The sequence below is a fragment of the Fringilla coelebs genome (genome assembly GCF_963513975.1).
Source record: "Fringilla coelebs genome assembly, chromosome: 7".
NCBI classification, from domain to species: domain Eukaryota; kingdom Metazoa; phylum Chordata; class Aves; order Passeriformes; family Fringillidae; genus Fringilla; species Fringilla coelebs.
In genome coordinates, this window is record NC_140035.1 from 15,762,117 (window position 1) to 15,775,416 (window position 13,300).

Consider the following 13,300-nt stretch of genomic DNA (forward strand, 5'->3'; position numbering starts at 1 on the left):
GCCCGCGGGAGCGCGCTCGTGTTCTCTTGCCTGCTCATAAGGACAGCGAACCGAGCTGGCTGTCCCTCTAGAACGGCCGCGGTTGCCGCAGCGGGTGCCACGGCCGAGATGCTGACGGGGACCGAAATGCTTTAGGATTTTATTCTGCGCTTGCGCTGCTGCGAAATATCCTGGCACAAAGTGCGCAGCTGGGTACAGGGCGCTGTACAGCCGGAGAGGCAGCGGCAGCGCGGAGCTCTTCCTGTTCCTTGGCCCCAGGTCTATTCCTCAGCCCCAGGGTGCCGGGGCAGGCACGGCCAGGGCACGCACCCGCCCCGCTACCCTGCCGGGGGTGCGGGGACTCGGCTGCTGCAGCCCAGTGAGCCCTGCGGAGCTGGGGCTGCAGGTGCCTCTGTCCCCATGCCTGGGCACAGAGCAGCGTTGTGCCAGCTGGGCACGCCACACACCCCAGTTCCCACCACACTGAGGTCCACCCTAACCCCAGGCACTGATTTCCAAACCTCATCACACATTCTCTGACTGTGATCCCCCACCAGCACGCTGTGCATTGAGGCTATCCAGGCTGGGCCCACAAACTGCTCCTGATGCATGGCCATCGCACAGGGTTTGCATCCTGACAGGGTGTCAGGGAACATGGGAATAGGCAAGGACTTTGCAGTGCAGGACAGACTAGCTTGCATGATTGGGTTTGGAGTGCAGGACCCAGCTGGACTTCGGGCACAGCTGAAATGTAAGGTCAGGTGGGGGTGCTGGTTGGATGAGGATGAGCTGGGCATTATCCTGCTGTGTACAGCTGTGGGGGTCGCAGTGAGCTGGAGAAAGCTCACACCTAGGGATCAGCACACACAGTGCCACCTCATCCCTCCCACCCTGCATCCACCTTCAGGTGTTTCACCTTGGGACCAGGTGGAGGGAGATGGTCTTCAGGGAAATCCACTATTGGCTAGTGTAGTCATGAGAGCAATGTCTAGTGGGTATTTATATGGTGAGCACTACTGGGACTATCTGACTGTAGGTGAAAGGGTGTTCATTTTTGGGGAAACTGAGCTGAGTTGCACTCCCAGCCTGGAGCATCCTGGAACGCCAGAGCATCGGTATATACCTGGTGCCATGGGCATCGAGAGGCCATAGACACAACTGCGACACAGTAGGGAGGAGAAGGACAGCCAGTCGTTCCTGAGCACAGTGCCAGCAGGTGAGCATAGCCACAGTGACAGTCCTTTGGGGCTGGCCAAAGCACTGAACCCTCCCCATGTCATGTCCACAGGGTGATGGTAGATTTTACAGGTACCCACAGCCTCAGCTGCAGTGGCACCAGGTGGCCCTGCCCTCCTGTCACAGTCCTCAGCACAACAGGTGAGCCCCTAGGTAAATCCCATCTGGGAAGAAAACCCCTGGAAAAGGCAAAGTTGGTTGAAGGTTTTTATATCTCGCTCTCAAGCAGGGAAATTAGGTTTGTGTTAGGAGGGTGGAAGCTCAGTCCTCAAGGGCTTCAGAAATGAGAAGCAAAGTGGCTCACAAGCTGCCTTGAGAGCACAGCCGTGTTTTCACACAAGGCACCCCCAGATGACAGGGTCAGGCCACAGTGTGCCATGCAGGCATGTCTGTCTGGCTTGGCCTTATTGCTGGCTCCAGCTCCCCAGAGCTGGGTTTGGGGAGCAGGTGTGTCCCTTCCCCTGGGTCAGCAGTCCCCTCCTCAGTGGCACAGCTGCCCTCCTCCTCTTCCTCACTCCTCGGGCAGAGGAAGCAGCACGGAAAGGCTCTGCACGAAGATGGCAGCAGCCTCCTTAGCCCAGCAGGGAGCTTATATGCTTGGCTGGCTTCCCCTCTCTCTCCATGGAGGTGACAGTCTCCAGCTCTGGCTTTCCATGGCTGCTCAGAAAGCAGCCCTCGTTCCTCCAGTGTTCCTGCAAGCAGGAAGGTAGGCAGTGAAATGGGAGCCCTTTCCTCCTAACCCACACCAGCCCCAGCACCCTGAGTAGGACTGCCTGGAGGCAGAGGTGGTGGTTTGCCCCATGGACAGACCCAGTCCTCAGAGCAGGGGATACGCAGAGCACCTAGGCCTGCCCCTCACCTGAGACCGTGTTCTCCAGAAAAAACGACAAGAAGCCAGTTAAGAAGACAGGGACCATAAGCAGGGAGAGGAAGAGGAGGTCCAGTGGCACCCAGCCTGCAGGGACAGTGCCAGAATCAGCCAGGAGGTCCCAGCCCAGCCAGGGAAAAGGGGCATGAGCAGCCATGGCAGAATCAGGGATTGAAGAGGTAGCTGCCCACTGCCATGAGCTGACCCAGGCTCCCAGAACACTGGAGATGTGTGGTCACCATGCCATGGGACTCAAGGCTTTGCCTTGCCTGGGGAATGTCGCTCATACCTGTGACCAGGGGAGCCAGAGCCGTGCCGAACCAGCGCGGTACCAGCAGTGCCATGAACATGGCAAAGCCAACAATGAAGATGTTCCTCCCTGAGTCAATGTCTGTGTACTGGAAGTAGGAGATCCCCGTGCCCACAGCCACCGCGTAGGTTACACAAAGCACCCCTCCTGTGAGGGGCAGGAGTCAGGAGGTGCCAGGCAAGCTGCAGGCACTGCAGCAAGGGGCAGGGCAGGGTACCCACCGTGAACTGCCAGTGGGATATGGGTGAGGAGCCCTGCCAGCCTCGGCGAGAGGCCCAGCACCATGCACAGCAGGGCGCTTACTTGCACCGAGCGGCGAGAGCCAGCCTGGGAAAGAAGAGCAGGAAAGTGAGGAGGGGTAGCATCACTCCCGCTCTGTCTCCCACCCCCTTCTGCTACACACACCTGCCCTTTCCCAGCGCTGGCTCGGTGACAGCCTGGCAATTACAAGTCCTGCACACCTGCTCAACTGCCTCCCCATCCTGTGCCAACCCTGCCATTTCCCCCTACTTTGGCATACCTGTGTGAAGCCAGTGGCACAGGTGTTTGCAATGCTGGAGGCCGTGCCCCCTGCCGTGCCCAGCAGTCCTGCCAGGAGGCTGCCCAACCCCTCCATGCAGAGCCCCCGGTTACAGGCGTGAGGGGGTAGCCGGGGGACTCGCAGCAGCCTCCCGCACAGCACGTAGCAGCCCAGAGAGTTCATGCTACAGCCGATGGCCATGGCAATGCCCACTGCCAGCGCCCGGGGGGTGAGCAGCGGCCACCTCCACACCCCTGCAGCAGAGGGAAGAGGGACAGGTGATAGAAATCCTGTCCAAACCTGGATTGTCTGCACTCAACCCTGCTGCCCCCCACCTGCATAGGGGATGCGGATCCAAGGGGCATTGGAGGTGCCGTTGGCCCAGGACAGCTGTGCCATGGTCACATCCAGTGATTCCCAGGGAATGTGGAAGTAGCTGAGGATGGCACAGACAATGCAGACACCAGCAAATGGGAGCAGTACCTGCAAGGCAGAAGGGAACCCTCATCAGGGGACCCTCCTCCCCTGCCTGCCCTGGCTAGCACCCCATCCTTGTCCTGCCACATCTCCCCTTACCCCTGCAGGAAGCATCCCAAGCTGTTCTGCTCCAACACTCCCTAGGTCCCCAGCACTTCCCCAGAAGCATCCATGTTCTGGGAGCTGCACCAGAGCTTTTCATGCCTGCCTGTGCTCTAGGTCTCACCTAACCCCACACCAAAGAGCCAGGCTTGGAGAGAGAAGCCTGGTGACAGTGAAGAGAGAAGACAAACCACAGTACCGAGAATGTGCGCAGGGTGGGAGCTGAATACTCTGTGGAGCCCTCCCAGGCATGGGGCCAGGCACAGAAGGGCAGGCGGCAGGACCGCAGGTGTTGGGAGAAGGTGACAGCAAGGAGCATGAGCCTAGGAGAGTGAGCATGTGTCACCACACAGCATCACAGTCAGTGATGGGGCCCCAAAAGTGCACCGTGCACTGCGGGGGTGCCCCATCCCTGTCCTGCTGGTAAAAGAAGGCCCAGGAGCTGCCCACCGCTGCAGTCCCTGGGCTCACATACAGCAGTGCTACTCCCCAGTTAGTGGAGCAGAAGAAAGCAGCTTCCTTGTATGCGGACAGCCCGATGATGGAGAGGCTGGGGGCCAGGACCATGGGCCCGCAGTGCCGCGCTGCCCACCCACACACGCCAGACACTCCCAGCACCAACTGAATCAGCCCAGAGATCAGCACTGCTCCAGAGATCTGTAAGAGGAAAGGATGGGCCTGTGGGGCAGGGTACATGGAGAGCAGTCCAACACCTCCCCTTGGCCACATTCCCACTGCCCCAGCAGCTGGGAACAAGCACTTGTTTAATGTGCTCTGCTCACCCCAAGCACAGAGAAACATATATGTGGACATGCATCATGATCCCCTTTGCCTTTGCAACTGTCCTCATGGCAAATCCCAGGAAAAGAGACTGGGGGTACAGGGATATGGGTGACAAGTAGAAAGCTGATGGAGAGGGATAGAGACCCCCATTCCAGCACAGGAGCACCCACCTCTTGCAGTGAGTCAGCCCAGCTCCCTGTGTCTCTGCAATGGGGTACAAGGCATGTACTGGCCATGGCTGTGCCTGGAAGGGAATTTTGGAGGGGTAGGGTACGCTTGGATCCTGGGCTCCTGGAGCTGGGTCCAAGAGGATGCAGTAAGGTGACTGCTGGCTACAGAAGGGGAAGTGTGCCAGCGTCTCCATCCCCATAAGCCCTGGCCCTGGGGAAGTGACCAGATACATTGCAAGTGCACTCAGGAGTGAGTAGAGTGCTGTACACCATCACCAGAAGGGCCCGCAGGCAGGACCCCTTGCTACCCCTCATCCCTACTCCATCTACCAGGCACCTCGTCATTGCCGTTCCCCTGGCACCAGCACGGCCCAGGCCCCAAGGGACACAGGCTCCAGGGCTGTGCTTACCATTCCTGTCTGTGCTGGCACCAGGGGACAGGTGGGAGCTCAGCACCATGGCAGGGACCAAGTACTCAAAGGATGGGATTTGAACCAGCGGCAACCTGAGGAAGGGGACAACAACGGCACATTAGGGAGGAAGGACAGGGAAGGGAACAGGGCTTCTTCAGAAGCCCAGGCTGCCAGAGGAAGAGGGGTGGGAAGGGAAGCAAGCAGATAAGAACCCCAAAGTGGCAGGAGGTTACCCCATATTCTACATGTGCCCTACTACATCCCAAGTGATGGCACATGGAGTGGATGCAGATGTCAGAGGCTTTGCTGAGTCCCATACGCAGCTTGTATGGGCAGCAGGTCTGAAGGATGGCAGATGGTGCGAAGGAGCTGTGTATGGTGTTGGAGCAAGGCAGTGTGGAGCTAGAGGGAAAGTTTTCCTATAGGTGTGTGTGAGAGGGAGGAGACATCTTTCACAACTGTGCAGAGATGTAGCACAAAGAGGTTTTCCTTGTGCCCCTTCCCACTTCCCTTGCTCACCGGCTCCCCAGGGTGGTCTGCAGCACTGTGGAGATGCCGCAGGCAAAGAGGCTTCGTGCCAGCAGCTTGCTGGTGGTCTGAGCATGAGGTGGCTCCTGAGGCAGGGTGGGCAGCAGGAGGAGGTGGAAGATGCAGAGCAAGGAGGTCTGCACAGCCAGGTGCTGTGCAGGGAAGAGATGGAGCAGTCACAACTCCTTGCATCACCCAGAGCTGCAGCTCCCCATGCCCAGGCCCCTTGAGAGGATGGATGACCACTGACACTGCCTGGGTAGCACCCACTACTGCCCACTCCTCTCCCAGCCACACTGACCAGAGCCCTACACACCCTTTGCCTGGCAGGATGGAGCCCCTGCCGTGCAATCTGAGAAGATAAGATCACAGCTCTCTACTCATCATCCCATCTCTCTGGCTGCTCACTGTGTTCCCCCCTTTACCTGAAGGGCTAAGCAGCAGCTCATCATCCAGGAGCACATCTTCTGGGAGGAGCAGGATGTGAGCATGGGGCTCCCGGATCCAGGTGCTCTGCCACGGCCCCCATTCATGCTGCTGCCTTCCCCACACTGCTCCCAGTTTTCAGAGCAGAGGATGGGCAGGCTCCCGCCCCCAAGAGCTCCTCCCAAATCCTCACATGGCTGAACTTCCACCTTCTGCAGGAGCTGCCCCAGGGTTAGCCATTAACTTGAGTTGATTAGTTATCTGCCTTTGTGGCCAGGAATGTAAGTGTCACCTTGGTTTGTCACCATGAGGGCCAGGTGACAGGCAGCCACAAGCAGGCCATCAGACACTATTACAATGCCAACTACCAACAGCCTGAGTCCTATCACTACCTCTGTGGGCAAGCGTTGGGTAGGTCACAGCCTTGACACCTCTTCCTCCATGTGCTTAGACTACTCCCACCAGCAGCATCCTCCAGCTTCAGTATGCTCTGCTCATGTTTGTTTTGCTCCAGCATCTGCAGGGGCACCTGCTGTGCTCCTGGTCCAGTCTGGTCTCTAGTGGGGGTCTAGTATATCCCCCATTCTCCTAGGAGAGCACTGAATCCTGCCTACAGATGTGCCACTGGACAAGGATGCCAGGGACAGGAGCTGCTTGCTTGGCTGAAAAGGGATGCTCATGTTTTTGTCACAGGGCAGAGGTGGCAGTGTCAGTGACCTGGTCAAGCCCGTGCTGCTCAAGGCTCACTCATTAACAGGTAAAGCTTTGGAGAGCAAAGAGCAGTGAAGAGAACATGCATTCCCCACATTCCCAAGGATGGTGATCCTCCTCTCTCCTGTTGTCCCAGCCTGCACCAGACCTGATATCCCTTCCTGTCAGGAGAGACTGCAGGACGGGCCTTGCAGGTCTCCTGGGCTCAATGGGAGCACCTAGGGCTTGTCCTGGAGCATAGCAGCTTCAGGAGCAGGCACAGCTGCATGGACAGGGCTCTGCTCTGGGGCAGGCATGCTGCCAGCATAGAGCAGCTCAGCAGGATGAGGCAGGCACACAGCAAGAACTACTTTTATTGGAAGAGATTTGCATCTACAAAAGAGTGAAAAACAGGTGTAAAATCCACAGTAAAAAGAAGGGGCATGATGAGCTGGCCTGGTCAGCAAGACAAGGTGCCTTCTTCCCACTCTGAGGAGCAGTCAGGCACTATTTTCTCACAGACACGGACAGGTGGGGTTTGGGATGGGGTCACAGAGCACCCCAGATTCAAAACACCCAACACAAGAAGGATAAGGAAGTTCAGCCCTAACCACATCTCATCCCCACCAAGCCCAGCGGGGCACAGCCACATTGGGGTGCCTGCTTGGTGCCACTCTTGCAAATTCCAAGTGGCCTTACAGCGCCCAAATGTAAAAACAGCTATGACCAGCCAGCTCACTCCCACCTCCTTCAACCTCCTCTCTGGTACCCCAGGCACCCCACCTTCCCACTGGGGTCACTGCCTTAGCCCCCCCACCCTGCACACACAGTCCCAGCCTCCAACATCCCATATGCCACCTCTGTCCAACACCACTCACTACAGGAAGAGGTACAATACCCCCTTTGCACAAGCACCCCAGGCCAAAGGCAACCCATATTTACCCTCCAGCTATTAAGTTCCCAGCCCAGTAAGCCAGCTCTATGCCAACCTGTCCCAGCAGCCCCAAGTGAAGAACATCCCTGCACTACATGGGGGGACACAAGTGCTGGTTTGAAAGTACTGCAGGGGCCTTCAGCCCCATGCAGTTCCAGGGATCAGGGGTCCCAGAAGTGCAAGGAAGTGAGTTGTGCCACACTAGAAGGGAAGGGGAAAGGGCCTGCTGTCCTATATTCTTAGCTGGGAAAAATGAAGCTCTTGATTCTACTGAGATCCATTGCAGTATGCAAGAAGCACTGCTTCAGCCCCAGGGGGTCCAGCCAGTCCTCACGGTTGGGGGCTGCATCCCATGTGGGGCCTGCAGTGGCTGAGCAAGCATGGCAGTGCAGCACCGGAGGAGCCGGGAGCACGGCGAGTCCAAAAGGGCCAGGCTGGCTGGGGGCTGTGGTGGGGGTGGTACGGTTGGATCTCTCACAGGCAGTGGGCACTTTCCGGAAAAGACCTTGTGGGAGGTGCCTGTGTTGGGCTAGATCAGGCGCCTTTGGGTAGGACAGGGCCGTCATCACACTGCTCCACAGGTAGAGTGCAGTTGCTGTGACACCTCCACGATGTGGCTCCTTGGTTGTCTTGTTCTCCCCCAAGCAACGGGCGCAGCTGGCTGAGGAGACATTGGGCAGCTCGGGCTGGGGTTGGCCAGGGGCTGGGGCTGGCTGGGCATCCATCTGGCACCTCCCCTCCTCGGGAAACAGCACAGGCCGGGAGGTTGCAGTGCTGACACTCCTTATGCACACAGACCGGTGCACCACGGTGATGGAGGCGAAGATGGCTGCGAAGCCTGTCAGGTACACCACGCCCAGGAGGCAGGCCAGCTAGGGAGAAGCCAAATGTTAGCCCAGATACCCCCAGCAGCAGCACCCCTGCCAGGCACGATGCAGCATGGCCACAATCAACCCAGCAGGCGTGACAGGAAAAAGCATCACCAGCTCCAGGGCTGCATGCTGAGAGCAGGCAGCCACACTGCTAACGGTGGGCAGCACACAGCCTGCTTGCCAAAGCTGGGCCTAAATATCACAAACCAAAATGCCCCAGCTAAAAGCCAAGAGTTCTTGTTCAAAACCCTAGCTGGTACCCAGTTGCCTCCATGTCCTTGCATCATGACTTATGGGGCTGTGGTCTGGCACAGGGCACACTACCCAGCATCAGGCTGCAGTGCCTCAGGCGGTGCAGCTGCAAATCAGCATCTTCTGACAGCTTCCCTTTTCAACAGAAAATAAGCCAAGGTGCTGTTCTCAGTGGAAAAGAGGGTCCTGCTCCAAATCCACAGCCTGCTGGGTCCCATGTTCTTGCAATTAGCTGCCCTTACCTTCACCACTTGCTGGTAAAACTGGCCCAGCACATGCTGCCACATGGACTGCTCCATGAGGACACACAGATCTGTGTAGGTGAACCAGCCACGCCACATGCCCTGTTTTTCAGCCACACTGCAAGAAAAAAAAAAAAAAAAAAAAGAAAAAAGGGAATGGTGGACATGATATGGACCTTACCCACAAAAGCAGCTTCAGCCCTGGCAGGCTCAGAGAAGACCCTGCTTAAGCTCTGTAGAAGGGAGTTACAAACCCTAGCTAAGACTCAGAGGTGTCCCAAACTCTCATTTCACTGCACCAAGGCTATCTCCAAGCAGGGGCAGAGCTAAGCTGCAATACAGATAAAGGGATCACCCCACTCTAGACACCTACCGTCCTTCCAGCCAGCTCAGCACTTCAAACAGCTCCCGAGGATCTGTGTAGAGACTCCAGTCCTGCCGGGACAGCAGTTAAAGGTCAGTGCAGGTCACCCAGCACCCAGACACATCTTTCTCTATCCCTCCATGGGAGCATGTGAGAGAAAAACAGAAATCCAGACTCCCCTCGATGTCTCTTTTCCCCTGCTCTGTGAAACAGTTGGCAGCAGTTACAGTTTCACTTACAATGGCGCTCAGGAAGTTCATCTCCAGTGTGTTCATAGTCTGGACATCCACCTTTCCTGCCGCTCCCCACTCGTCATTGAAGACCTCCTCTTCCTCACCCTCATCATACAGATACTTACTTGCAACCATCTGAAAGTAGCACAAAGGATAGGATCTCAGCCTCCAGTGCACTCACTTCCTGCCAGCCCAGTTACCCCCCTGCCCACTGCTCACCATGGAGATCAGGAAGAGGTCTGAAGATGAGATCTGCTGGAGGTATTCAGGGTTCCGGTGCCGGAGTCTCTCAATGTAAACCAGGGCCAACATCATAGAGCAGGGCGAGATGCAAGCTTCCCTGCAGGACAGGACAAGAGCCAATGCTACAAATGTCCCAGGCACCAGGACACAACTTGGCTGCTCCCTCCCCATGCAGACAGTAGGAAGGTTTAGCAAATCATTAGACAGATCACAGCCTTGCCAGTTGTCCTGAGCTGCAGCAACAGAAAGTGCCAGGGATGCAGGGCAGAGAGCAGAAAGCCCTGGTTACTGTTCCCAGGCACAGTCAGCTCCAAACTGAGCAGCCCTGCCTGCAGCAAGGCACGCTGCGAGGGCTCAGCTGCCAAGAGGAGACTCCAGGTTCAAATCTGGTTACCCAGGGAGCTGCAGATGCAGCCATAGAGACTCCCAGTAACAAGAGCACACATGCACCCCAGAGAGCAGGATAAACTCGAAGCTGGCTGCCTCAGGAAGTCACTGTACCTGCCGTCCCTGCCTCCACCTTCTCTTTGACACTAATCAGGCCTAGGCACAAAGCCAGTGGCTGGCCCAGGAGACAAGTGAGTCACAGGTAAGACCAGAGCTCCAAGTTCTGACACAGGACATGAAGGGACAGGTTTTGCTTCTTACCGAGATACGTGAGACACATATTTCTTCTGGAGTCTGCGGATAGGACTGGGAGCCACTTTCTGCAGCAACTCCACAGCAATATCTAGGACAGAAAAGCACCAAGAGTTAGTCCAGTGTGGTCCAGCCCATGCCCACCTTTCCCCTTCTCCCTACAACCCCATCAGGTCTTGGTGTTTGCTCAGTCCTTCAAGTTTAATTTAAACTATGAGGCCTTATCAGAGGTCAGGACAAGTGAGGAACAAACAAACACACAGGGCAGGCAAATCACAGCAGGAAGAGGATGTGAGTGACCAAGGCCCTGCGGCAGTGCCAGATCAGCAGGTCTGTGTCACAGGGTACCACCAGCAGTCAGCTGCAGAGGCTCATCCTGCAGGACTTCAGACAGCCCTTCTGGAGGCCTCCTTGCTTCTTGGGCCTGATGTCACACCACATCCTCATGGTCCTTTGCTCCCCTCCAACCACCAGCATCTTCCCCCTCCAGATCTCATCAGCATGGATCCAGCTCACCCTACACCACCTTGAGATGATGGAGTATGAGGTATCCATGTGACCGGGAGCCTGAAGGCACCAACAGCTACCAAAGCACTGATATGGTGTAACTGCAGCCCAGCCTGCTTTCCCTGCACTCAGGGATGTGCCTCAGCACTCAAGCACAGACACTGACGTATACTGGCAGAGGGCTCCAGCAGCTCCCATCTCATTTCCCTACACAACAGGACCAGCTGGAGCATCCCAAGCAGCACTACAATGTGATGCTAGGCAAGAAGTGTTTTAGACAGGAACCTTCATTTTGTTTCTGGGCCCTTGGCTGACAGCATTGAGAGCAGAGTTCGTCCCAGCAGCCTTGCATTTCCAGCTACCAGGGGAAGCATTGCCGCGTCCCTCCTTTCTATGTCTCTCCAACAACTAAGAGAATGCCTGTACTAACATGACTGATTTGCCCAAAGAGCAGTCACCAAGCTCAGAAAACACTGCTCTGAGGAACTTCCCTACACCATTCAGGCCACACCACTACTATGACGTGCAGCCAGGCAGATACAGCTCCAGCCACCCACTGGCTGTGCCCAGCCTCTCCCACTGCTGCTGCTCTCTCTGCCCTTCCAGGCCACCACTGTGCCAGCGCAAAGGCAGTACCAACATCACAAGGGATCCCTACAGGCACATCCTGATATGAAACCAAATTCTTCAGCCCACAAATCCAACTCACAGCAGTGTCCTGTTCTAGAGGGAATGGACAGCAGCTGATCAGTTTCCCATCTCACAGCATAGCACAATGAGCGTGGTTACTGTTCTTCTGTCTCCAAAGGAACAATTTCAACTTCTATCCTCAGCCAGTCCCATACTGCCTTCTGCAACCAACCTCCAATATCAAAGACCTTTTCCTGCTATTCCACTCTCCCAACAAGCCTCTATCTTGTTTGTGAACCGTGCCATAAACTTGCCATGTAGCAATGACACAGGTGTACCAAAACAAATATCATAGTCCTGGACCCCATTTTTTGAAAGCAGCTAGTGAAGGAAGACTGTAAAAGCAGATCAGCCCTGGACACATTCTCCATGTGCCACTTTTGTCCCCAGCTGCTGGAACCACAGCATTTCCTGAGTGCAAGGCAATCCTTACAGTTAATACCCCCCAACAATTTTCCTGCATGACTGTACCCTTTGAACTTTCATCCATGGAACAGTCCCACCTCACAGCCTGGTGTAATGTCAGCCTCAAACCTCCCTCACACTGCTTGTGTTGGAACTCGTGACTGCCAGCAGTGCCCAGGCAGCTGGCTACTCAGCCTGGGTCTGCCCTGGCACCACATGGCCAGCATACTCCTCCTCACCAAGGCACATCACACACAGCCTCCTGGCAACTTCAGACTGTTTCCCTAGCAAGCAGCTCATGGAAATGCTGAGAACTCTACACAATGAAGTCTAGCAAACCAGTGCATGCCCTTTTCCACTCCTCTACACCATCACCTGCACAAGCTCCTCAGCCTTAACCCAGCCTTGTCCTTCTGCTCCCCGAAACACTGCTGAATTGACAGGCAAAAAAAACCTGTGACCTAGACAAACACAGCAAGAACTTATCACCTTGCTGCTCACAACTAGAAGTTGAACAAAGCCGCGAGTGTTTTGCAGAGCACAAGCAATTATCTAAGACAGCTCTGAGCAAGAACAAGTTCACAACCTGCTCTGCCAAGGAATTCATAAGCAATGTAAAGGACTTTATACACCAGTATAACGATGTTAAAAATGCAGCAACAACCAGACGTGGCAACAAAACAGAGAACAGAAACCATGAGGCTCTGGCATCCTGCCCTGCTGTGTTGTACTGAGTGGGAAAGGCTGGGCAGGGGTGGGATTTGGCGCTGGGGAGGAAGCAGGTGACCTATTGGTCTCGGCCTCTTGGGCTACTTCCAACCCCTTTGACTCAGCATTACCATCTGGGGACAATCAGCAACCCACCTGCCACAGGGCTGGAGAGATTATCCAGGCTGCAGTCTTTGTCCCAGCCATAATAGAGCCGCTTCCGCACTCTCTCGCTCAGCTGCTGGTGCCTGGGCAGGAACTGAAGGCACACAGAGGAACGTGAGGAAGGCCCAGAGCGCTCCTCATACCGCGCTTTCCACCCCAACCCAGCTCAGGGTTACACCGGGCCGGGGCGTGCGGCCACACGGGGCTCCCCGGGAGCGGGGGAGAGGAGAATCACCCCGAGGGCCTGCTACGAGCAGGCTGGGCGGCGGACACTCACCGTGAACTCCTGGAACCCACTGAGGGAGAAGGCGCCCTCCTCGTCCAGCAGCAGCTCGTCTAGCTCCATCTTGCCCGCTCGCAGGGCGGGGGCTGACAAATCCCCTCCGGCGATACGGGGCCGGCTCTGAGGGCGCTGGGCCGGTCCTCTCCGAGGCCGAGGCCCGGTGCAGTGTCGGGAGCGGAGCCCTCAAAGCCGCTCCCAGCCTGACCGCCACCGCCCGCCCTTCCGCCCTTCCTGTTCCGGCGCGGGGGCGCGGCCGGTCCC

General features: G+C 56.5%; 2 protein-coding genes across 2 annotated transcripts; both read right to left on the bottom strand.

Moving 5' to 3' along the window:
* Window positions 1–1,524: 1,524 nt before the first annotated feature.
* Window positions 1,525–5,922, bottom strand: SLC23A3 (solute carrier family 23 member 3). The gene is made up of 12 exons (XM_084209307.1): window positions 5,812–5,922; window positions 5,378–5,538; window positions 4,856–4,950; window positions 4,446–4,519; window positions 3,968–4,149; window positions 3,692–3,815; window positions 3,249–3,396; window positions 2,914–3,167; window positions 2,615–2,720; window positions 2,373–2,540; window positions 2,075–2,170; window positions 1,525–1,907 (listed from the first exon to the last, which is right to left on the bottom strand). The coding sequence occupies exons 1-12, from the start codon at window positions 5,917–5,919 to the stop codon at window positions 1,576–1,578; spliced, it is 1,848 nt and encodes a 615-aa protein (XP_084065433.1). The 5' UTR covers window positions 5,920–5,922; the 3' UTR covers window positions 1,525–1,575.
* A 936-nt stretch (window positions 5,923–6,858) lies between these two features.
* Window positions 6,859–13,295, bottom strand: CNPPD1 (cyclin Pas1/PHO80 domain containing 1). Its single transcript, XM_084209542.1, has 8 exons — window positions 13,034–13,295; window positions 12,748–12,850; window positions 10,291–10,372; window positions 9,619–9,739; window positions 9,406–9,534; window positions 9,176–9,237; window positions 8,803–8,920; window positions 6,859–8,308 (listed from the first exon to the last, which is right to left on the bottom strand). The coding sequence occupies exons 1-8, from the start codon at window positions 13,100–13,102 to the stop codon at window positions 7,676–7,678; spliced, it is 1,317 nt and encodes a 438-aa protein (XP_084065668.1). The 5' UTR covers window positions 13,103–13,295; the 3' UTR covers window positions 6,859–7,675.
* Window positions 13,296–13,300: the final 5 nt, after the last annotated feature.